At 41.8% G+C, this 25948-nt stretch overlaps 1 protein-coding gene across 2 annotated transcripts in view; it reads right to left on the minus strand.

Moving 5' to 3' along the window:
• LOC148019920 (Beta-ketoacyl synthase) overlaps positions 1-25948 on the minus strand; it is a 112001-nt gene that overhangs the window by 58510 nt on the left and 27543 nt on the right. For both annotated transcript variants that reach the window (XM_087700130.1, XM_087700132.1), the window contains exon 2: positions 2622-2851. In XM_087700130.1, the coding sequence (XP_087556256.1) occupies positions 2622-2851 (230 nt within the window). The remainder of the gene's footprint in view (positions 1-2621; positions 2852-25948) is intronic.

A 25948-nucleotide genomic window follows, 5' to 3' on the forward strand; every position in this document is an offset into this window, starting at 1 on the left:
CACACCACACAAACTACATTGAGCACTGCCTAGAATTGGCAAACTCTAGCAAACTTTGCAATTTGTAGGTACCAAATGAAGGGTGGAAACCCCTCTCAACTATGGATGTTGATGCCGAAGGGGGATCCTAATATCGAATCTTTGTATAGTGTGAGGAACCATGTAAAGATGGATGAAGCACCCCCCCAAGTGGAAGAGCTAGGGAGAAGCAGCCAGCATGGTAGCAACAAGAGGCACCTAAAGGTCCGCCTTAACAAATGAAGCCTCCACACTGGTAGAAGAACAAGGCTCAAAGAAAGATGAAACCCAAAGGAAATGGCTAACAACTCATGTCTTCAGCTCAAGGAAGAGCGCTGAAAACCTGCCATGTTAGTTCTTAGTTGAAATACAAAACCCAGTATGGAAATACCAAAACAGAATATAACGTGCATATCAGTGCTTCATATTGAGATGCTTTGGTGCTGAGCAAAGGAAAAAAAGCAACACTAATGTAAACATAAGAGGCAGCACAGCAGAAGATTAAACATGGAGTAACAATGTAATGTGTACAATGGAAGTTAAATAAAAATCCTAAAGGTAAGTAGCCTAAAGGACAAGTTAACCTATGGACCCAACTCAATACCCTCAAAAGCTAAGAGTAGAGCCCTTTAGCTTTGATGGTCCCATATATATAAAAGCTCGACGAAATTGGATGCTCAGATTTTATGTGATTCTTGTATGTCTGAGAGATTTGGGCACTAAAAAAATGCAATCAGCTCATCACCTTCAATTGACAAATAGAATGGACAGAACTTTTGTTCTCTAGGCACATCTTCAATTCACCCAGGTTCAGTCAACAATTGATTTATTTGAGCTTAATCATGCTGATGAAATCATTGTCCTTTCCATCTCAAAGGGTGACAAAAGTCTCCTTGTACATAGACCAACATAGAATTAACTTCATGTCTATAGAATTCCATGACAGCTTGAGTATGACCATCAATCACCACCCCCATTGGCAAGTGATCCACATCCACACCTACCATCGGTATGCTCACTAAGTAAGTTTCTTGAACGTCAAGTCTGCATGGCATGATGAGGTAGTTGTATGTCATCTAGCCTTCTCACTCGAACAAACTAGTCATGAATTGGCACGGCACCTCTCCTTCAACTAGCAACATCCAAGTTTCAGCCAACACCATTGCAAATGGCATTGAGCCTTAACCCAAATTCATTGAAAGATCTCTTTTGTGCCTTTTTAATGTATCTCATATCTTCCCTAATAAACATGTACCCAAGCTGTGGATCTAAGTAGCAGACCTATCTCTACTAACATCTAATACATGAAGCACTATCAATAAGGGCGTTGAGGACATTGGGCCATAGGTGGTTCTGTGAGGATCCAGAAAATACAAAGGACACATAACATGGAGATACCTATGAATATATGAGACAAGACAAATACGGTGGACTCAAAATGGTAGACAATAACTGTTCAAAATGCTAAGTAACCGAAAAGTCTGTCAATAGAGCTTACAAGCAAGAGATGGCTACGCTGCTAACAAAGCCACCAATTGAGTATTCAAGTATAGAGATGAGGACAAAGGGCACAAGTCTGATCGTGCAAGAGTAGATGATGAAGGGGATGGACCAAAGACCCAGCATAAATCACACAGAATGCAGTTCTTACACCAACAAAACCACACAAATATTTATACATGGAAGTACATATACCCAAAGGTTTGAACAATAAGCACTTTTCAACAACTTTGAAGTGCACGATTTTAAGCCATTGCTCAAATACATCAGTAATCATCATTATTCTAAAAATCCTTTGAAATGAAACCATGCAATAAGGCAACACACAAGTTCCATATGCCCATTGTCCACTTGTATCCCCAGCCAATGTTTGTATTCCTTACATATGCAACATAGCATCAAGGAGAGAATAGGATTCATTGAACTGAATAAGATTGTGAATTTAAGCATTCTTTGTTGACCAATAAGCACTTTTCAACAACTTTGAAGTGCACGATTTTAAGCCATTGCTCAAATACATCAGTAAACATCATTATTCTAAAAATCCTTTGAAATGAAACCATGCAATAAGGCAACACACAAGTTCCATATGCCCATTGTCCACTTGTATCCCCAGCCAACGTTTGTATTCCTTACATATGCAACATAGCATCAAGGAGAGAATAGGATTCATTGAACTGAATAAGATTGTGAATTTAAGCATTCTTTGTTGACCATAATATTAGCCATGCTTATGAAGACTGTAAGTAAAACTGATGCTTTTACGAATGAGGATAGAAATTTTAAAGAATCAGAAAAAGCACCAAAAAACATTGAATTGAAAGAATTTAAGCATTCCTTCTTGACTATAATGTTAGCCATGCTTATGAAGACTGTAAGTGAAACTGATGGTTTTACGAGTGAGGATAGAATTTTAGAAAAATCATCAAAAAACTTTTGGCACCTAATCCAACGAATTTAATTGATTGCAAATGATATGAATGTCCTACATGACCCTTTATCTTCTGACAGCTGGAAAGTATGCTTTTCTTTTCTACATTCATAAATCATATGCACCAGTGATGTAGACAGTAGAACCTTTTCTGTCAACTTATATAAAATACCTTTCCTTGCATCCACTTGGCAGCATCAAACTCATTATTTCCAGTTCCTTTTGGAACAGCTGCAACAACTCGTGAGGGCATTTGCTCTAATAGCTGCAGTATGCCATCATTTTGCATACCATTGACTTTCAGGTCCTCTGCACACAAAGACCTTATTCCAGACTTCTTTGCAAGTAAGCGTTCCCAGGATGCTTCAACACCACTTGCAAGAGGACTGACCATGCCTAGACCTGTGAAACATAGAACACATAATGGGAAATTCAAATTTAATTTATGAAGTCTTGCACTTCCCACATCATTGTGAGCATCTCATCTACCAGCATATTTCTCTACTTAAGTGGACAGACCCTAGTTAAATCACAATGCGTGGTGGATCTTGTTGTTTCCAAGAATATTAACGACTTTAAAAATATTAAAATGTATAAGGGCCTTCTGGCCAACCAATAAAGAAAAAGAGACGGCCAGGAAACAACCTAAGAAGCCAGGAGGCTACTATCAGAAGAAGACACTTCAGAAGAAGGCACTATTGGAGTGGAACAGATGATCTCCATCCACAAAGGGGCTACCTCACGATGGACAATACCATGAGAAACCATAAAACCCACTTGCCACAATAACAATCTCTGGACACAACCAACACGACCATGGATACCAATGGCTGATTGAATTAAAAAGCATTTCCTGTGCTCCAAATATGCCAATACTCATGGAGGCAAAGATCCGAAATTCACCTCAATTTTTGGACTGCCTTATTTGAAGTTGTAGGCATTGAATGGACATTTAGCACAACCTATCACCCTCTCAACTATGGTCGAACTAAGTGAGCAAATCAAATCATTAAGAATATCTTGAGCTCCTAAGTGCCCATGAATCAACAGATTTGCCAAATTATTTTCCCTTAGTCAAACTTGCCTATAACTTTGCTTACCAGCAATCTATCCAAATGTCACAGTTAAACAGCCTCATGTTCAGGATGCAGTGCACTCATATGTCATAGAAGACCACATGTGCAAAATAAAACCCCACACCTACCTAGCCATTGGACAGTAAATAAAAAGATGAGGAGTCTCATCATATGTGGTGCAAAAAGCATATTTATCATGTGAGATCTTGCAACATCACAACATGTCACATGTAGGGAGACCGCCTAGTATAACCCTCCTGACAAATCTTTAACCTTGTAGAGAATTTTCAATTCTTAAAATTAAATCAATTTGCCCCATTACTTGGCTTTACTATCCCAGCATGAAGAGACTTTGTGTGCTTTTTCAGTCACCCATCTCTTATGCTCCACCATTTTGTGATGGGCATCACTGGTGGAGCATTTCACGAAGTACTCACAATGCACAAAACTGCAATCCAACCATGGAGATGAATCCTTTAATCTAAGCAATAGACAGTGTGTGGAGATATGCTAGGGTTTACAAAAGAAAACACTAAGTGTACAACCACAATTGAAACACTAAGAATTCAAACACAAATGTAAAAACACAAATAGAGAAGAAAGAGAACTCTCAAGTGAATGAATGAATGTTCTAGATGAAGGAAAGAGCGTACAAGTTGCTCAAGGGGAGAGCTGTCCAACAACTGGTGGCCCTCGTGGGAGTGGGCTGAGGAAGGTATCAATGTGTGTAGGTCCACCGAAGACGGATCAAGAGTGCAATAACCACTAGCTGGAGCAGAGGCTGATTAAAGGAAAGTGCTGAAAACACAAAAACAACCTGCTGTAGATGATGATGGCATCAACAAGCTGGGGCAAAACGCAATCTATAGGAGTTGCTAGGTTGAAGACGATAGCAGGAGTTGACCATGGCAACAAGTGGAATGAGGCTCCTAATGGATGGAGGCTAGGAAGAACTAGGGTAACTTTGCAAAAGAAGGAATGGGGAGAGTGGCTGGGCAGCCTCCTATTTATAGATGTGGATCCTCTCAAAGTTTGGGTGTATGCTTATGGGACACAAAAAATTTGGTAAAATTTGCGTTTTGGGACTATTTTAATGAGTTACTGAAGATTTAATGTGTAATGTATATTTTTCGGCTTAAACACCCCCTCTTGGGCCCAAACTAAAACCAAAAAGGGACTACAAGCATAGATCGGCTTAAAATACCCCTAAGCATCCCACCCAAAGCAGTAGGGGCATTTGTTAGCACTTGGGTGTCATGCAGAGTCATCTCCTGCTATGAACCTCTGTCTGAGTCAAGCAAGGACATTAGAAGCTCTAACACTTAGTCTATCATGTGTTTCGACGGAGGAGGTAGCTCTTTCTAGAGCATTCATTTCTTTTTCAATCAAATTTAGAAGTATTCACACTGGCTGGTTATTTTCCAACTCAATGCATTTCTTTTTTAGTGGGTTTGAACCACATTCACATTGGCCAAGATGGGGTGACCAGTTTCTTTAGGCATCTAAGGCCATTTCAAGTCTCGTTTTAGAGCCGCAAGGTTGCGAGCAATAGTTTCAAGGTATACTGCGATTTCAACTGTATTGACCGAAAGTGGGTGCACAAGTTGCAGGGGACATGTAATACATCTGTCAAACTCTTTGTTTGGCCGTCATGCAAGGATAAGAGAACCTTTTTAATGAATGAAATTGGGTGGCATGAATCATCACCCATCTGCATATAACGTGAATTTTGTAAGTCGTGCATCTCTCCTTTCAACATAACTGGTCACATGATTAGATGTACTTGAATTGATATACCATACATTATCATATATCCCCTTTCCTGTAACTGCATTCATCATATGCTGTATAACAAACAGACGCTCATTTTTGTCTTCATTCTGTCGTGAAGATGATGTATAGTTTCCCTGCTGCAATTTACCATTGCGAATATCATCTCTCTTAGCATAACAATGGGCTGCAATATGACTTATTTTTCCACAATAATGACAAACAATAGTAGAATTTCCAAAACCTTTGTTCTGTCATTCACCTCTTTCTCTAGAGCTCCCCCCGCCTCTAAAGTTTCCTTGGCCTTCTGAAACTTATATTTCACCAAGTTGTTGATTTAACTTGTTTTATTGGTTATCACCAATACGTCCCATACCACGGTCTCTTAAAGAGGATTTGCCACGTCTCCTTCGTGAACTTAAGTAGAATGCTTGGACTTGTTTACCATTTCTTTCAGATGAGTCACCTTGCATATTAATCACTTCGGTAATCATGAGAGTGACCAACTTATCAAAATTTGAAACTTCCGTACATATATAGAAGTGACAAATGATTTCCAAGCCTTCTCATTATTAAGGCCATCCAAAGTAGATAAAACCAAATCATCATCAACAGGCATTGCATCGATCGCTGCTAAAGCATCTGCAATGCTCCTCGCCTTCAAAACATACTCATTAACAAACATTTTTCCTTTCTTCAGTGTATTCAACTCTTGCTTGAGTTGAGTCTTTCGAGTCCTTATATTTACTGAAAACATGTTCTTAAAAATTGTCCAACCTGCATGTGAAGGTTTTACATATCCCAATATAGTATTATCAATGACTGCAGACAGCCAATACATCACATTTTTGTCTTTTGCATTCCATTCTTTTCATGCCTTTAGTTCATCTGTAGCCAGAGGGATACTCAGCTCTGGCTCCTTTTCTTCACCTGAAACAAACTCATAAAGGCTCTTTTCAATGAGGAAGTTCGTTACACGGAACTTCCATGAAAAATAGTTGTTGTTGTTGAGCTTCTCAATAATAGGATTTTCACTGTTCTTTGCCATTATCACAAAAATGATACAAAACAGCAAGTAAGTCTTCTGCAACCTTTCAACAAGTGTACAGCAATACGCTAAGCTATTTTTTTCACTGATTGCTCAACAATACATGTAATCTGCAACCTACTTGCAAATAAAACTTATGTGTTCATCTTAGCAAACACCTCAATCACAAAGAATTTAGTGTCTGTTGGCCAAATGGTAGAGCAAGGGATGCAGGTTCAATTCAATGCAAAAGGTTGTTTTGTAGAAGACTTTAATGATAAGTGTAGATTAGTCGCAAAAGAAAGTAGAGTTGGCCACATGTTCACTTTAGATGCTGAAATTCTTGCAATGGATACTGCTATGTATGCTAAAGGAAAAGGAGTGGTTGCAGACATTGAAATATGGCATAGACCTATTGGACATGTAAATGTGCAAAGGCTGAAATTAAAGCACTCCAAAGGATTGGTTACAGAGTTTCCTTCTTTTAGAGTTGCAAAATTTCATAAAGTATATGAAGCATGTCAGTTTGGTAAGCAAGCAAGATAACTCTTTTCATATGATAGAGAAGTGAGCAAAAATATACTTGATATTGTGCATACAGATGTTTGGGACCTACACAGAATGTATCTCTTGGTAGCAGCAAATATTGTCACATTTATTGATGGCTATTCAAGGAAGCTATGGGTATATTTCATGAAAGAAAAGAGTGATGTATTTGAGCACTTCAAATCTTTCAAGGCAACTGTTGAAACAGAAACAGGCTTGAAAGTGAAGTGCTTGAGATCAAATAGAGGGGGAGAATACCTCTCTAATGAGTTTAATGGCTTTTTGAGGTCTCATGGAATAAAGAGACAATTTACTTACAGGTATACCCCACAACAAAATGGGGTTGTAGAAAGAAAAAATAGACATATTGCAAAAGTTGCACGTGCATTGATGGCTGAAAAGAATATGCCAAAACATTTTTGGTATAAAGCTGTTCATACTAATGTCTATATTATGAACAGAACTCCCACAGCTGCAATTCATGGGATGATCCTTGAAGAATACTTTACAAACAAGAAGCTTGATGTGTCACACTTAAAAGTGTTTGGTTGTATTGCATATGTTCATGTGCCAAATGAGCTGCAAAAGAAGCTTGATCCGAAGGCTGAAAAATGTATTTTTATTAGATGCTCTTTAAAGCTCAAAGGATATCATTGTTGTAACCCTATCACAGGTGAGTTCAGAGTGAGCAGGGTGTTATCTTTCATGAGATGGGTAGTTTGTATGCACTTGCTGGTGATATATTAGATGATGATAATGATCATGATAGCTATGTGCAGAAAGAAAAGTAAGAATCACGAAGTCTTAGTGGACCAGAAACATCATCTAGTACTACACCTACAATGAGCCCTTGGTCTGAGAGACTCAAGAGTAGCCCCACATCTTCAGGTGGATCTACAAGTATTGCAGGTAAAAACAAAGGAAAAAAGAAAGTGTTGGATATTAATGATACATCTACTAATCATTTGGAATTTGATGTAGATTTTAGTGGTTCAAAGAGTTTAGATGATGAACTTGGTATTCCTTCTATTAGGACACTAGACAGCACATAGTAATGTCAAGGCTCCACTGAGTGATCCAATGGTACGTAGGTCTAGCAGGGTTAGATACCCTATTAAAACATTTCGTTTTGAAGGTTATTCAGCTCACCATTATGCTTATATGGTGAAGATAGTTAAGGATATTGAGCCCACTTGTTTTAAGGATGTTGGCAACAGTCAAAGGTTGGAGTTTGCAGCAAATTGATGTTAAGAATGCCTTCTTGCATGGTGAATTGTAAGAAGAGGTGTATATGGCACAACCATCAAGTTATGAGAATTTAGAGCATCTCACATATGTGTGCAGGTTAAAGAATGCGCTCTATGGACTGAAGCAAGCACCTAGAGCATGGTCTGACAAGATCGGAGAGTATCTTGTTAATATTGGCTTTTATATTTCCGATGTTGATCACTCACTTTATGTGAGAAGGGGAGATGCATGTTTGGTCATCATAGTCATCTATGTGGATGACTTGATTATTACAGGTAACAATGACAATGAGATTCTTGAAGTTAAGGACTTGAAGAAGAAGTTTGAGATGAAGGATTTGGGTGAGCTGAGATACTTTCTTGGTATTGAGGTGATCAGATGTGATGATGGTATATAGCTATCCCAAAGACAGTATGGCTTAGATATATTATCCAAGTATGATATGACAGTGTATAAGTGTCTTTCAGTACCATTGGAGCAAAATGTAAAGTTGAGTACTGACATTGGGGATGAGATAGAAGACCCTACTATGTTCACGAGGATAGTAGGGAGTCTGATTTGCATGACTATCACAAGGCCAGACTTGAGCTATGTTGTTGGCCTTGTTAGTCAATTTATGCAGATACCTAGAAAGCCTCATTCAGATACAGTAAGATGCATATTGAGATATGTGAAGTCCACTTTACATTATAGACTTTTTTTATAAGGCAAGTAAGGATATACAGGTGTTTGGATATACAGATGCAAATTGGGCTGGTAGCATGTCAGACAGAAGATCTACCAGTGGATTCATATTTTCCCTTGGTAGTGCAGCAGTTACATGGAGCAGCAAAAAGCAACCTACAATTGCTTTATCGAGTACAAAGACTGAGTATAGAGATGCTGATATGGCAGTATGTGAGGTGGTAAGGCTGCAAAACTTATTAGGTGATTTGGATGTGCAGGGAGATGGTCCAATTGTCATTCATTGTGACAACATGGGCAGCATATAGCTAGTTAGGAACCCAGTGTTCCATGCTAGGACAAAACACATTGAGGTGCACTACCACTTTGTGAGAGAGAAGGTACTTGCAAGAGAGATTGACTTGGTATACATCAACACAAGCTGAGATTTTCACAAAGGCATTGTTGAGAAACCCTTCACCCGCAATTTGCATTTTTTGCGTTTCTGCCTTTTTCATTTAGGGTTTGCAGCCCCAAAAAGGAGCGCCATCCTAGACTGACTGTGCCTATCTATAGGCCACTCTCTCATTCATTCCTCACAGTTGATTCATTCAGTCCGTCACCTCTTCTCTCCAACCTCTCCACTACCCTCACACCCTTTCAGGAGGACATTGCGGTTCGTGGTTCGTGGTTCTTGGTTCGTAGTTCGTGGTTGTCTTCATCATCTTCCTTGTGCTATGGCACCCTTGTTCTCTTGTATCACTTTCACTCCATGATTCAGAACTTCATCATTCCATTCATCAAAGTTTCTTCTCTCTTCTCTTCTCCATGTTTGCCGAGTTCACTCCGTATTCCTCCCCGTAAACTCTACTGTCTCGCTGGTACGCCATCTTTTGACATGGTATCAGAGCTGGATCTGCTCAAATAGCGACAAAGATCCTCTTCCAATGATGGCAAAGACCGGTGGCGGGTTCGCATCCACTTCTCTTCTTTTTCTGCTGCATCAAGATCTCGTTTTTGCAAGTTTCAGGTGTTTTCAGCTTGCTGCCCACACCCCTTTCGTGGAGGACAACTGCCCCTTGCTGTCATCTACAATCTGGCACCTGTTTACAGCCTTCCACCTGCAGTTTGCAGCTATTTACAGCAAAGCAACTGTTGCCGATCACTCTCCATTCAGAAAACAATCTCATTTGTACAGATTCCATGTATTTCAGCTTGCTACCCACACCCCAGACGCGGAGGACATTGCGGTCCAAGCTGGCCATTGCTGTCTACAACAGTCTGGCGCCCGTCTTCAGTCTATCACACACTGTTCGAAGCTGATTTTAGCATGATGACAGCTATTGCTGGTTTTTTCTTGTGTTTTGTATTTCTCTCTCCTCACCTGCGTTTTTAGTATTTCTCTCTCCTCACCTACATTTTTCTATTGGTTGCAACCTCTTACTACTGGTCGCATCCCCCTCCCACTGGTAGCTCACTTCCAGCCCTTCCATTGCCCTCCTAGCTCGTGAGGCAGACATTGCAGTTCATGGTTCATGGTTAACCTCTTCCTTCTTCAGCAAGGCACATTGGAACCCATGGCTTCTTTACCAACAGATGACCAGACTACTGGGTGCTCCTACTACAACACGAATGGTCATCCCACCAAAGATTGCCGACTTCGACCTTTGCTCCCCACCCCCTCGGAGTATATGCGTCTTCCACCAGGCACTCCTTGTACCACCTCTCCTTTCTGGGCCCCACAAAGATTGTTATACATCGGCTATCAAAGTACTATGCTCAAGGCAATAAGACACATCCGATACGCACTAAGTCCTTTCGAGCACATGGAGGATCAATTGACGCTATGACCTCCTAGAGATCGTCCCAATGCCAGCGGCAATCTTCTCCCACCTATTTTCGGGTATAGTGGCTACCACGGCCTGTGGTTCTGCGGTCCGCTCCATCGAGAGACGATGATTGTTTGATATCGTCTCCTCGTCAATCCGCTCCTTCAAGAGACAGTGGCTGCTCGGCTCCTTCCTCTTCTTCGGCTTTCCGATCCGCTTCATTGAGAAAAAGCGACTATTGCCCACTCATTGCTCAATCTGAGCCGCCCTTCACCCTCGCCTACTCAGGTTCGAGAGGCAACCTCTGGGAGTTCTTCACCACCCCACATACCTTCTTTGGCACGACCAGTGGCACTTCCTTCATCTTCAGACATTTTGGAGTTCGTGATCCATGAGTTTTTGGATTCCCTATCTACCTTAGAGGGGGATTCAAAGGGGAATGCTCTTGCTTTGCCCTTCGAGGGGGCATCTACACCTATTGCAACTTCAAGGGGAGCTCCTATTCCTCCAATTTCACAAGGGATCCCCACCCCCCACTCAATCCTTCGCACACCCTAGCGGAGGCCTTTTATCTTTTTCTTCTACCCTTGGATGGGGTGGCTTCCTTCCAGAGGTCATCTCACCTATTGATTCCCAGGATCTCGAGGATCTACCTAGATGAAGGCCTTGGAGGTTCAACCACAACTTGGTGACAAGGCCTTCGTATTCCTTCTTGCATGGATACATGGAGCTAGTAGCTTTTCTCCCGAGGTTGAGTTTCAGGTTCTCCAATTCACTCTGTCTACTGTTCTTTACTGCAAGTTACCTTTCAGGTTGGAAATCTTGGATCTTAGGGATCCCCTACATCTTCCTCCTCCTCTTCTTCTTGCCTTGGTCACTTGGTCAGCATGGAGCCAACTCCCGAGATCAAGTACGAGCATATCCTTATGGTTCTCGACACCACACAAAGTCCGACATTCCTCCTATGCATTGCATGTTTTCATCATCTTTGTACTAGGGCGCTTGGGCAAGTGAACAATTTTCCCACGAGGGACACTGTCCAAGTGGCACCTACTGCATGAGCATTCTTCAACATTAGCATTCTATCTCCACCTCACTCTTCTCTTCTTCCCCTTTTTGGGCCTCAGAGGGGATGTTGAGAAACCCTTCACCGTTCACCCACAGTTTGCATTTTTTGTGTTTCTGTGTTCTGCATTTGGGGTTTGCATTTAGGGTTTGCAGCCCCAGGGGCGCCATCCTAGACTGACTATGCATATTTATAGGCCACTCTCATTCATTCCTCACAGCTAATTCATTCAGTCCGTCACCTCTTCTCTCCAACCTCTCCGCTACCCTCACACCCCTTCAAGAGGACATTGCGGTTCATGGTTCGTAGCTGTCTTCATCCTCTTCCTTGTGCTGCGGCACCCTTGTTCCCTTGTATCACTTTCACTCCATGATTCAAAACTTCATCATTCCATTCATCAGAGTTTACCCTTCACCCGTAGTTTGCATTTTTTTGTGTTTCTGCGTTTTGTATTTAGGGTTTGCAACCCCAAAAAGGGGCGCTATCCTAGATTGACTGTGCCTATTTATAGGCCACTCTCTCATTCATTTCTCACAGCTGATTCATTCAGTCCGTCACCTCTTCTCTCTAGCCACTCCACTATCCTCATACCCCTTCAGGAGGACATTACGGTTCGTGGTTCGTAGCTGTCTTCATCCTCTTCCTTGTGCTACGGCACCCTTGTTCCCTTGTATCACTTGCACGCCATGATTCAGAACTTCATCATTCCATTCATCAGAGTTTACCCTTCACCCGCAGTTTGCGTTTTTTTGTATTTCTGCGTTTTGTATTTAGGGTTTACAGCCCCAAAAAGAGGCGCCATCCTAGACTGACTATGCCTATTTATAGGTCACTCTCTCATTCATTCCTCCTCATGGCTAATTCATTCAGTCCATCATCTCTTCTCTTCAACCTCTCCACTACCCTCACACCCCTTCAGGAGGACATTGCCGTTCGTGGTTCATGGCTGTCTTTATCATCTTCCTTGTCCTACGGCACCCTTATTCCCTTATATCACTTTAACTCCATAATTCATAACTTCATCATTCCATTCATCAAAGTTTCTTCTCTCTTCTCCTCTTCTCCATGTTTGCCGAGTTCACTCCGTGTTCCTCCCCATAAACCCTACTGTCTCACTGGTATGTCATCTTTTGACAGGCATTGGGTGTAGAGAAGCTTCAAAAGTTCCGAAGCTTACTTGGAGTTGCAGAGATCGAGTTGAGCTTGAGGGGGAGTGTTGAGATAGCAAGCTCAACAAATGCAGACATTGATGATGGACCGCCTGGCTAGATGGGTCCACATGTCTACACTTAGCACGTCGGTGATCATTATGATACTCACATGGCTACTAACTTATCACTTATTATATTTAGTTTATTACACCTACCTACAACTGGCACAAATATAGCACCAGTCGACTAGTGTAGTCAGTTATACACTGTTTGACTTAGTAAGCCACTTCCCTTTATGTTGTATCTTATCTATACTTTGTGTAGATTATATTGTGTGTGGAAGAAGAAAAAGAAACCAGCAAGAAAACATTTTGGACTTCGTCTCTCTTCTTATATTCTTGAGTGAGCTTCCTCTTGTGTATGCATTGTGTGTTTGGCGCAGTAGCTCAAGCAAGTCCCCCCACCACACGATTCTTGACAATTTGCAAATCTGATACAATACAAAAACCACCAATACAATACAATGATAATGACTCATCATAGTCCATATAACAAAGGCCACCAAAATAGGACCATGGATACCCAAGCAATGAGTGATCAAGCCACCACCAAGGTGCCTCGGAGAGAACCTAATGTCAATGTTGATCATACCAAAACCTAAAACATAAAGTAGATTCATAACATATCTCCGTATTTGTCAACAATGTCTTGCAAGAGCATACAAGACCATCTTGTCAAAAATGCCGTTGAATATATGTGACCATGGATTCCCCGCCTTTGGCCAAGACTGCCAAAGTGTCCCCTCATGTGAGCTCGGACTAGAAGCCAATCCCACTCTCTATCAAGTAACAATCCATCATGAACCTGGATACCAATCCCAACTCCAGGATTTGAGCCTACCAGACTTCAATCAATGTGTCAAGGAAATCCCTCTCTGGAACTTGTGCACCTATATACTTGTATAGATAAGGCTCACCAACCCCACCTCACCATCCTCTCACACTCCCCCTCTCGTACTAGAGAGTTGTGAGGGATGACCGAATCACCTGTGCTAGAAAGCAACAGAGGAAGGAGCAACCAACCCTTCCCTCAATCTGAAGAAGTAAATCCCTGACACTAGAGAGTCTTGAGGGATGACCACATCACCTGTACTAGAAAGTAGCAGAGGAAGGAGTAACCAACCCTCCCCTCAATCTGAAGAAGCAAATCCCTTCTGCGCCTTGGACTTTGCCTTGGAGTCTGAGGAAGAGGATGACTTAGTGGAGGAGTCCGAATCTTGCTTCTTCTTCTTCTTCTTCCTTGAAGCCGCTATCTATTTGCAACCTTGCACAAATTCTTACCACAATGACAATATTGGGCCTTCGACTTCTTCTTCCTATCACCCCTCTCTGAAGTTGTAAAGGCCTCACTAGAACCACTAGTTTGAGATGGAAGTCTCCCTTGTGACCGCAAAGATGTCTCATGCTCAAGCAACATCGAGGACATCTGGAGAAAACTAATGGGTATCGATGACATCTGAGTCCACAAAGCATTGGCCACTCCATCAAACTCTGAAGGGAGCTTGTAGAGCACAATCCCCAGAAGATGAGCCTCTGGAAGGGCAGACTACGTGTCGAAGCTAGTCTTGTACATGTGTGACATGTAGTAAAAAAGATTGAATAGTGTCCTTAGGCTCGAACTTCATCTACTGGAGCTGTCCATAAAAAGTGACGGCACTCGTAGGCGAAGAAGCCTCATACAACATCTGAAGGTTTGCCCAAATCGTGGGAAAAGTCCTGTTGGCGGTGACTGCCGAAAGAACTTCTTTGCATGCAGCAAAGAAGGTTAGAATATGCACGGGCATCATCAGTATCCCATGTGAGCATAGCTTCTTCAAAGTTGTCCTTCTCAAAATCTGCTAGAAGAGAAGTAGGACGAACGGGACACTCACAAGCTCCAAATACAACATACCGTAACTGCTTCTTCACAGACGAAGCTTTCATAACAGCACTCCATGTGAGATAATCAAGGCCATGAAATGTGTCATGAATGGAACAACAAGGGGAGCCATCTAGAGAGGATAAGAATAGAAAATAAAGGAAACAACAGGAGAGAGAGAGAGAGAGAGAGAGAGAGTACAGCCAACCAACAGCACCAAATGGGCAAAACAGTGTTCAAACGCAGTGTAAACCATCTGATCACAAAAACCAATTGCAAGGAGAGAGATTACAGCTGAAAGACACTAGCAAATAGCAAAAGATACTATCGCCCAGACGTGAGAAGCATTAACTGCTGTACACACAGCAGCTGTCCATAAAAACGCAGAGTAATCAGCAAGAAAATAATAAATTTTTTGGGAAACACAAACAGTTGAGACCAAAACACAACCTCCAGAAGGTGACCAACAGGGCATTGACAGCAGACAGCACTTGCCAGATCAACAAAGGGCTGATGAAGACCTGAAATCAGCGGAAAAATACAGCAGGAGCATAGATCCTGAAATCCAATACTATGTCAGAAGTGGATGCAGCAATGGAAGCATAAACCAATCCTGTATTAAACTGCTGAACACAAGGACAGAAGAGAGAAACACAAAAGAACACTACAAAGAAGATAACTCAGAAGAATGCTCCGGATATGGAATCCATATACCAAACACGAGACACTCACGTACAACAATGAGTCATTGGCTGCATAGGCACTGGCACCGGCTTTCTCTCTCCAACAAAACCTCAAGTGATGAATGACTGACTAAGGATGGATCCCAGAATAAATAGGACAAACAAATCTATCCCCACAGGTTCCATTGCATCCCCCACCATATACTCTGGTGGTTCCCTTGCAACCCCCATCCCTTTTAGAGAGGGACAATATCAGTAATGCAGCTGTGGATTCCCTTGATGCTCACCCCTCGTGTTTTAGAGGGGTATTCCGGGATCATAAGGAGCTTCTTCATTGACAAACTTCATCAGCAAACTTCTTCAGCCTTGGCACTTCTTCTTCCACCCTTGGATCCATTTTGTCTTCTTTGGCTTTTTGCCATATCTAGGATCTAAAAGCCGATGTTAGCAATCATGTATGCCAGGCAAAGTCATCTCCTACCTGTGAACCTTAATCTAAGTTAGACGGGGATATTAGGAACTCTGACACTCAGTCTATCGTACATTTTGATAGAGGAGGCAGCTCTTTGTAGAGCATGTATTTCCTTTTCAGTCAAATTTAGGTGTTCACACTAGCTAGCTATTTTCCAACTCAGTGCTTTTCTTTTTTAGTGGGTCTGAACTGCGTTCGCACTGAACGAGATGGGGCGACCAGCATTTTGTTTATTATTTTATTGAACCTGATCAGTCGGCCAGCAATTTTGGCCTCTACATGCAGGAATTTTGGCACATTTCAGCTATTTGTAGTCATCCTCCATACTCGGTTGGGCATTCACAATTTTATCTATATAGGTTTTCAGCACACTCTAATGTAGAAGGACTCTTCTCCACCTTCCGGTGCTGCCTTTGTCATCAGCCTAATCTAGTGCCCTCATTGACACCTAGGGCCACGTGCACAAACTAATCAGCCCTTTTCGTATTCAGCATTCTTTTGGAGTTTAGTGCAAATTTTCTCCTTTCATTTTCTTATTTCATTGCAGTTTTTCTCTTCTCTTCGCTCTCTGTGTTCGTGTTTCTCTTCCGTTTTGCACAGCATCAGCCCAAGTGTGCATGACAGTTGCCCTAGGACCTACCAAGACTACACATGCAATGATAACCTTATCTTGAGAGCCCAAAGGATCACCCCCTAGAGGCCAAGGCATTAGGCAAAGGGAGGCAATGAAACCACTTTGAGCTTCAATCTTTTTTTTTTGGGTGTAATTGTAACCATGGGGGGAAATGTAAGGATATTTAGATTCAACATCACAAAACAAAAGACTATCCCAACCACCCATCTAGGGTATTGGCAATGAAGTAAAGGAGTAAAGAAATATGTATGTGTGGTGGTAATAGAACCACAAATGGAAACAGCTCAAGATCGGCTTAGGGATGCTCTGCACAATGAGATACATGGATGAGGCATGTTCTTGACTCACAGAACTTTTGGAATCTTGTCCAGACACTAGAACCCCAGCCAAACCCACGACTTGTTACACCAAAGGTTGTTCGCTCATGAAACGTCAGAAATGTCTTCCTTGCCATCAAGCTGATTCAAGGTCTTTTACCTGAATTCCACTCATAGCTAGAGCACTTTGACCTAGCATCAAAGGGGTGGAAACACTTGACTAACCACTATGCAACTCAAGATAAAACCCATCGAATTAATCTTGACCATGAGCTCCAAAATTTCAAAATTGCTGACCAAGATGACCTTAAGGTCAAGTTGGCTGAGTATCGTCTCGCAAAATTCTACACTACAACGGCTCCTAAGTCCCCTAATGACCAGGCCACGTTGTTTCTAAACAAGCTAATTAGAAAATACTTCCATTTCATGCAACACGTAATCTCACAATCCAACATGTCTATGTTTTATGAATTTGAGTATCAGCTACTTTTTTACACTAGGTTGTTCAATCAATTTCATAGTGCTTTCTCCACAAAAGGGGCTCTTGTTGTTTTCTCTCAGAGGGGGCAGCAAGGACAAAGCAAGAAAAATCAAAATCAAAACCGAAGACAATCAAATTCAAAACTCAAATCAAACTCAAAATCAAACCAAGCTAGAAAGACCCAAGGAAACTTCCAATCATCCTTAGAAACCAAGTGGCAGAATTTACCAAAGAAAAACTTGTATTGCCAAAATTATCAAAAGACAAGCCATTTTGACGAGAAGTATCAATCAAAGGGTGGAGACATGCAGCCCAAAAAGACTCGAACTCCCACCCCTCAGTCGGGTAAACCCCAATAGGGAAGGCAAGGTGGTGGCAACCAAAATTAGGGGCGATGGTGAGGCCAAACCTACACTACCACTGATCAGCTATCACAATCAGTATTGTTCTTAACTCCAAGAGGCATGTCTAACTGGTCTCTCGTAACAAGATGGCTATAGAGGCCCGCTCTACCTGACCAAGCACATCATCTCCCATTTGAATCGTGGATAGTGGAGCCACCCATTAGTTGACCCCCATTCAAGAAATTTTTCTCTCTCAAGCCTCTGCAATCAGGAACATCCATTGTGGGAACAGCTTAGTCAAGTTCAATGGTCTAAGTCACATCAAGTTTAATATTGACGAGGACCGAGATCTCACTTCATTGGGTGTACTTATTATCCATTCAGCAACTTCGCCGATGGCGTCGAGCAGTCTTCTTTACATTAACCACAATCGAGGTCATAGACTCTCAAACCGGTTTAGTGATTGCTCACGGCAAGAGGCACAACCTAGTGTACCTCTACATGATGACCCAATTTCTTTCCCAGCCGATAGCCAAGGACTGAAGATTTCCACCACTTCGAAGCTTTGTTCACCACACGGGAGCCTATGAACAATGAGCACCTTTGGCACTATTGCTTACGATACCTTGGGTATGACTTGCTCTATGAATTGCCATGTGCCAATAGATGGTTAAGGGCCTTCCACACCTTAAATTGTCCAAGGATGTCTATCCAGCTTGTAACCTCAAGAAGCAGCATCGCACTCCATTTCCTCAACAAACCACACATCGACTTAAGGCCATAGAAACAGGGAACGCCCATTCCAGCACATAGGAACGGATTAACGCATTCCGAGAGGTCCGAGCCCAAGAAACGCTGGCGGAACATTCCAACCTGTTCCCTCGTCACTCTCTGTTTGAAACAGCCGTTCCAGCAGTTGACTTTTTTTAAAAAGAAAATAGTCGATTGACGCCTGTTTAGGTCGCAATTCACTAGCCCAACGTCCCTTGTCAGTAGCCCCAACTCTCCCGCCTCTCTCGCCTGTCTTACCTGGCTGCCCTACCTCTGTCGCTTGTCCCGCCTGCCTCACCTGCTCCCGCCTCTCCTACCTGCCTGGCCTGCAACCCACCTCTACTGCCTGCCTTGCTTGACTCTCCTCCCTCCCTCCCTCCCTCCCTCTCTCTCTCTCTCTCTCTCTCTCTCTCTCTCTCTCTCTCTCTCTCTCTATCCATCTATATATATATATATATATATATATATATATATATATATATATATATATATATATATATATATATATATGTGTGTGTGTGTGTGTGTGTGTGTGTGTGTGTGTGTGTGTGTGTCATTCCCTCCGTTCCCGTTTCCTAATTTTGGGTGTTCTCCCTGTTCCGAGGAGTCCCGTTCCCGTTCCCCGTTCCTGATAACTATGCCTGAGGCGCCTCTTAGATTGATCCATGTTAATCTTTGTCGGATGACATCCACTGCCACCCTTAATGGTGAACTATACTTCTTTTAATAATGGATGATTTCTCTAGAGACAAATGGGTATATTTTCTAAAGCATAAATTTGATGCATTCATCTACTTCTCTTCATGAGTGTTGCTTATACATAATCAACAATCATCAAGTAGGATGTATAAGGAGTGATTCTAGAAGAGAGTTTATCTCCCACTAGTTCACCAAGTTTCTACAGGAGCACAGCATCTCACACTAGCTCACCTCCACCAAGTCTCCTCTTAGAATGGAGTTATAGAGCATAGAAATGGGACTATGATGAACATGGCATACTCCATGGAGAGCTTTCTAAGCACCTTTGGATTGAGGATGTTAACACTTTGATGTGCATCTTCAACCGATGCCCAACTGTAGTGATTCCTCAAAGGACTCCCTTCGAGGCATTTTTGACATTCGGCCTATCATTTTCCATTGTAGAGTCTTCGGATATCATGCATACACGTACACTCTTAATGATAAGATAGGAAAGCTCACTCCTTGAGCTAATCTCCTAATTTTTATAGGTTACTCTTCTAAGGTAAAAGCCTATCATTTGAATCGATCCTCAGATAAACAAGATGATTGTCTGGAGAGATGTCAACACTTGCCTCTAAGCTGATCCCTCCTTCCACATCAAAGATAGTGTTGTCTGAGGAAGGTTTGCTATCCACTCCTAATCTACCTATAGAGTCTTCAATACCTAGGCCTCCTCCTTGAGACCCGTTACCTTGTTGATATCAGCAAACCATGCAAGATTCAAGGATTCTTCCATTGGATTCTACTCTGTAGGGCCCTAGATGATCCGGCTTGCTTGCACATAGTGTTTCATTCGTGTCTATCTTTACGACAGATTATATAGCACATTCTGAGCTAGAGAGTTGGCAAGAGACTCTAAAGCATTCACAATGGCAAGAGACCATGGAAAAGAAACTTGCAAACATTAACAAAAATGAGACTTTGACCTTGGTGGATTGTTCAAGCCACAAGAAAGTCATCGGGACCGAGTGGATCTATAGGACCAAATTGAAAGCTGATGGAACTTTAGATTACCTTGTAGTATAAGGTTTTCTACAAAAACATGGCATAGATTATGAGGGGACCTTTACACCTATTGTGCAGCTGACATCCATTTGTTGCTTGCACTAGCTGCTCATCACAGTTGGCCAATCTATCATATGGATCAAAATTGCCTTCTTGAACGGTTATTTGGAGAGGGAGATCTATGTGCAGCGATCTCCTGAATTTTCTTCTACTGACCATAAAGATAAGATCTTTCATTTGCAGAAAGCTCTTTATGGGCTGAAGCAAGCCCCACATTCCTAGTTTCATGGGATGGACAAGTTCCTTAGATTTCGTGGATTTCATTCTACCGCTTATGACCCGAACGTATATGTAAAATTCACTTCAAAGGGGGTCAACTATATTCTTTACATAGATGATTTACTTATTATAGGCTTAGATTCTACCACCATCGCAGATATTAAGGCTCAGCTTGGTTCCACATTAGAGATAAATGGTCTTGGTTAGTTATCTTATTTTTTGGAAATGAAGGTAGTTCGATCTAGGGATAGTACTTTTGTGTCATAGCAAAAGTACGGCTTTCAGTTAGTGAAACAGTATTGTACCAATCAGACATGTCCTATGGCCACAACACTTGAGCCCACTATCCACTCACCTAAGGATTCCCTAGGTCAGTCCCCCTCTGATAAGCATACCTATAGATCTATAGTAGAAAAACTTCTCTAGTTGATTCATACTAGGCCTCATCTTGCATACTCTATTTCTTTACTTGGTCAATATTTCAAAGGACCTAAAATGTCACATTGGATTGCTTGCATACGTATGTTGAGATATGTTATGGTCATGGTTTGCTTTTGCAAGCGTACACTGATTCGAAATGCGTTGGAGATCCCTATACTTCATGGTCTCATAGCAACTACATGATTTCTTTGGGTATGGCTCCCATTTCTTGGTCCAAGAGTAAGCAAGAGACGATGGCTACTTCCACAGCAATTGAGGCCAAAAATAGAGCCTCTTAAATGGCACCATAGAGGAAGTCTACTTAAGGGGAATTTTGACTTTTCTTTATTTTCTATTCAACTCTCTAATTATCATCTACTGCAACAACCAAAGTGGCATCGCACTTGCTGGTTGTAAAGAAATACCCTAACGTAGAAACATAAATGAAAGCATACGACAAAGCATAAATTCAAAAAAAACTCAATTTAGGGTTAGGGTAACGTAAAGACAATGAACAAAGCGGTCAAATAAAGGATCGAATACTTATTATACAATGCTCATGCAACAAACAAACTGTGCAGGAATGAAAATTGTACCCCAAACTCTCGTATCTTGAGGACTAAGGCAGAGGTGCTGAGTGGGAGAGTGTGTCGTACTCTTGACGGATCCTAAAACAGAAAAAGGCAGCCTCAAGATGTCGGACAACAACAAATGTAGCAATGTATAGTAGACGTCAGAGAAGAGAAAAAACTACAAACACAACAAGCTAATGATAACATAGCAAACTGACGGCGGCAAAAACACAAGTATGATGACATGGCACGCTGACGGTAGTAAAAGCATAAGTATGAAAATATGGCAGTCCAAACAACAGCCGCAAATCACAAATGCAACAATTCAACATGTCGCCATCTATAGACAATGTGGCTAATCAACAAATACAACAAAAATCGATGTAGACTACGTAATGGACTTGAAGCGGGTGCCTGATAGATATAGACAGCAATGAGCAACTTCGGCTAAGATGTCTTCTGCGAACAAAGTGGAGCAACGAAGTTAGAGGCCCTAAAACCTACAAAAACGAGATTGGGCTCAATGGAGGATAGTTTACCTATTTATAGAGAGTTTTAGAACCTCAAACCACACATTGTTTTAAAACTCTCTCGAACCACGTACCATTTTAGGGTTTTGATTAATTAACCATTTTTTGGATTGTTTAAGTGGCTAATGCAACATGTAATGCTTATTTTAGCTTAACACCCCCTCTTAGACCCAAAAATTGAGCAAGAATGCAACCCAAAGTTTTGAGTGTATTTGTTTTTATGTGTTTTTACCCCAAGGTGTCCCATTTCAAAGTAGCCAAAGCATCGAACAAAGGATGCACAGTGGCTGCCCTAGTGGCCTACCAAGACTACAAAGGCGATGGTTACCTTACCAAGAGAGTCCAAGTGGTCACCCCAAAGAGGCTAGGACATCAAACAACGGGTACACGTCGGCTGCCCAGTGGCCTACCAAGGCCTACAAAGGTAGATGAAACAACAATGAACTTTTTTGTTGTTGCTTTTTTTTTAAATTGCGGGGGAATGGGGATTAAGAGTTTGATAATGATTGTTTCAAAAAGTAGAGATAGCGATCTATTAAGTAACGGATAGGATACTAGTAGCCAAAACCAAAGGCTTTCACAAAATAAACAGACTATCCCACCCACTACTAGATATCAATGACGAAGGGAAAGGCTAGTGGTATGTAAAGAAAATATGGTGGGTATGTGGAGAGGTAAACTAGATGTGTGAAAAGCAAGCTAGCGAAGCTAAGCAAGCAAGGGAGACTGCCAAGTACAATGCCACAAATATGGTGGATCCAGAGTCGACCACTCAGAAAGACCGAAAGGGATAAATGCACACAAATGTATGTTTACAAGAACAAAATTGGAGTTATGCAAGAGGCAATGTAGGTGTGATCATGCTCATGCAAAATGCTATACGGTGCCACTTAGACAATGCCCTTGCAAGGCAATTGTTCACTTAAAACATCCTTTTACAATTACATCATCATGATGATGCAGATAAAGATACAATGTACAATATACAAAATGTTTGAAAAAGAGGCAATGTAGGTGTGATCATGCTCATGCAAAATGCTATACGGTGCCACTTAGACAATGCCCTTGCAAGGCAATTGTTCACTTAAAGCATCCTTTTACAATTACATCATCACGATGATGCAGATAAAGATACAATGTACAATATACAAAAAGTTTGAAAAAGAAACTATAAACCACATCCTATCACCACCAAGAAAAGAAAGCCACCCTGTCTCAAACTGGAAGGAAAAGCTAGACGAAACCATCCTCTCCCTATCAATCTGAAGAAGTAGAAAAGGGTGTACCCAAACCCATCATGGGTAGAATACGTCTACAAAGTTATCAAAGAAAGGCACAAACTCTGGGCGTATGGTGCCTAGCAACCTGCTCTCTGGTAAAGTGAAAGTGGATTCCCACATGCTACGTCCATGGTGTGTGATCGGATTGCCCTCAAGGGCAATAGCACTCTGGTTGTCACAATAGACGACGATTGGAAAGTTGCATGAAAAATAAAATGCCGCCAATAAGCTCCTCAAATAGATAGCCTCTATGAAATCACCAAAAGAGCCTAATGCTCAACCTTGTCCATGGAAGCTACCACCGTCTCCTACTTACGGTTGGACCAAGAGATAGATGTCGTGCCCAAGGTAAAGAGGTAGCTGCCATGGGAAAGTCGGGTGTCAAGATCTCCTGCCCAATCAGAGTCAGTGTATCTTTGTAAACATAAACCAAATCCATAAGTTAGGCCATAAGAATAGGTACACCACAAATATCTCAAAATATGGAGACATGCAATCATAGTCTGTAAATACCATCTAGGCATTTGTCTAGCCTCCTGACTGTGTACAAACTCTTGCTGAATTTCAGATTCAACGCCTTGCTGAATATTCAGATCAATCATGGGCTGACTTACTGCATTATCCAATGGAGCAGCTGGCTGAACATTAAGTTTACTTGTTGAAACTCCAGCTGTATCACCAAATGAAATGGGCAGCAGCCCTTCAAATACATCACTAGTTTTTAGAGACCGGATCATATAATCTATATCCTTTGCTCTCACTGCTATACCCCACAAAAATGCATTTGACAGCCTTGTTATCCAACTTTTTTCTGAGTACCTTGGGCTTGTTTGAATTTGGTTCCAAACTCTCCAACTTCTCAATCATGCGATCCATACCTTCATAGATCTTCCCAATGCATGGATCCATGCCATCTACAAGCCTCAACATGTGCATAATAGGATCAACCATTTGGTTGGTGCCATTCACCTCATCCCAAAAATCTCTATCAAAGATATATGCATTACATAACACAGCAGTAGTAGTGGCAGCCCTAGTCCAATTTTCGTACTCATCACTAGCAAATAGCTCCCTAATTGCACCTTTGCAATAGTGCAATCAACCAAGCATAAGAAAGTTATATGCAAATAATGTATCCGAGTATTTGAGAAATTCTGTGTCACTTCTCTTACGAGACTCGGCATGCAAATACTGATGATTACATATAAATGTGATAATCTTGTTGCCTTTCACAACAAGAGATGCAATCCATGGAAAGTCCCCAATATCCTTCAACAAGTTATTCAAGCGATGCGCCATGCATGGATGGACTAAAGGTGATATGTGGATACATTTTCATTAAAATGTTTCCTACTGCCATGTCTGTAGGTTCACTATCTGCCACAAACTACACTACATTTTCTACCCCAACAGCCTGCACTGCCTCGCACGACTTGGATGCCAATACGTCTGCACTCTTTCTAGTCTCTGAAGCATCATGACTACCAATGAAGTATGCATCCCCACAAGAATGTGCAACAACACCACGTATGGACCTATGGCGTGTGTCACTCCATCCATCTGCTATCAATATCACTCCATTTCTTGCCCAATGATTGCGAATATTTGCTATTGCAATCTCTATGGCTGCTTTCTCCTTCTGAAGCGATGTAGTCTTGATAGTTTCTGATGAAGGGGGCTTATATGTGGGTCTAAACTCTACAATCTTTGTCACCATATTTAAAAAATAAGGTGACCTGCTTGATTTAAATACAATATGGTCATGGTGAAAAAAGCGTGCCACTGCTGCATTTGTTTCCTCTTTTTTCTTTGGTTCTCATGAAGTGTGCAATGAACTCTGTCTAACACCATGACCTACTGCCATTGATGGCCCACGAGAAGGATGCGTAGCCACTAATCCTGGTGGTCTTCTACATGAAGCACCATGCCCTACTGGCGTTGGAGTCCATGTTGTTGGATCCACTGCTATATTTGGCGTCCTCCTGGCATGTGAATTCCCCATTGAAGTGGCTATGCGGTCAAGTAACTCTTGCCTTTTCTCAATTGATACATTGATGCAAAAATGCACCTCTTTCCCCTCCTCATGTAGAAGATGGGCTCTCACTTTATCAGCCCCACTAGTGCGGGCATAAGAGCAAAGTTTGCATTTCCAAGGGCAAGCCCCTCCACCTCTCAATGGCACCCCTACATCTACCTCATCCCACCATGACCAAGTAGTGCTTCAACTTCGTCCAGTTGTTGATATAGTACCTGCTGAGGATGATGAAGATCCCATAGATATCAAAACTGCCATCTATATAAAACTGACAAATAATCAGTAAAGTTCAATGAAATTGCAGAAATTTGCAGCCAAAGTTTCAACATGCATGTGTTAAATGTTTACTAAAAATGCCCGAACTTTGGTGCTACTTCAGCCTACATTCCTTTTACTGAAAATGCCACAAATTTGGGGCATTCCAGCCTACATTCTCTTGCTGAAAATGCCCCAAAATTTGGCGCATTTTCAGCTCCCAAATTTGGGGCAATGACGGATTCGAAATGCCACAAATTTGAGGCATTCCAGCCTGCATTCCCTTGCTGAAAATGCCCCAAAATTTGGCGCATTTTCAGCTCCCAAATTTGGGGCGATGACTGATTCAAAATGCCCCAAATTTAGGGGCTCTTTCAGATCCCGAGA

The sequence above is a fragment of the Lygodium microphyllum genome, chromosome 19, assembly GCF_053477565.2.
Source record: "Lygodium microphyllum isolate KBCC chromosome 19, Lygodium_microphyllum_v1.1.10, whole genome shotgun sequence".
NCBI classification, from domain to species: Eukaryota; Viridiplantae; Streptophyta; class Polypodiopsida; order Schizaeales; family Lygodiaceae; genus Lygodium; species Lygodium microphyllum.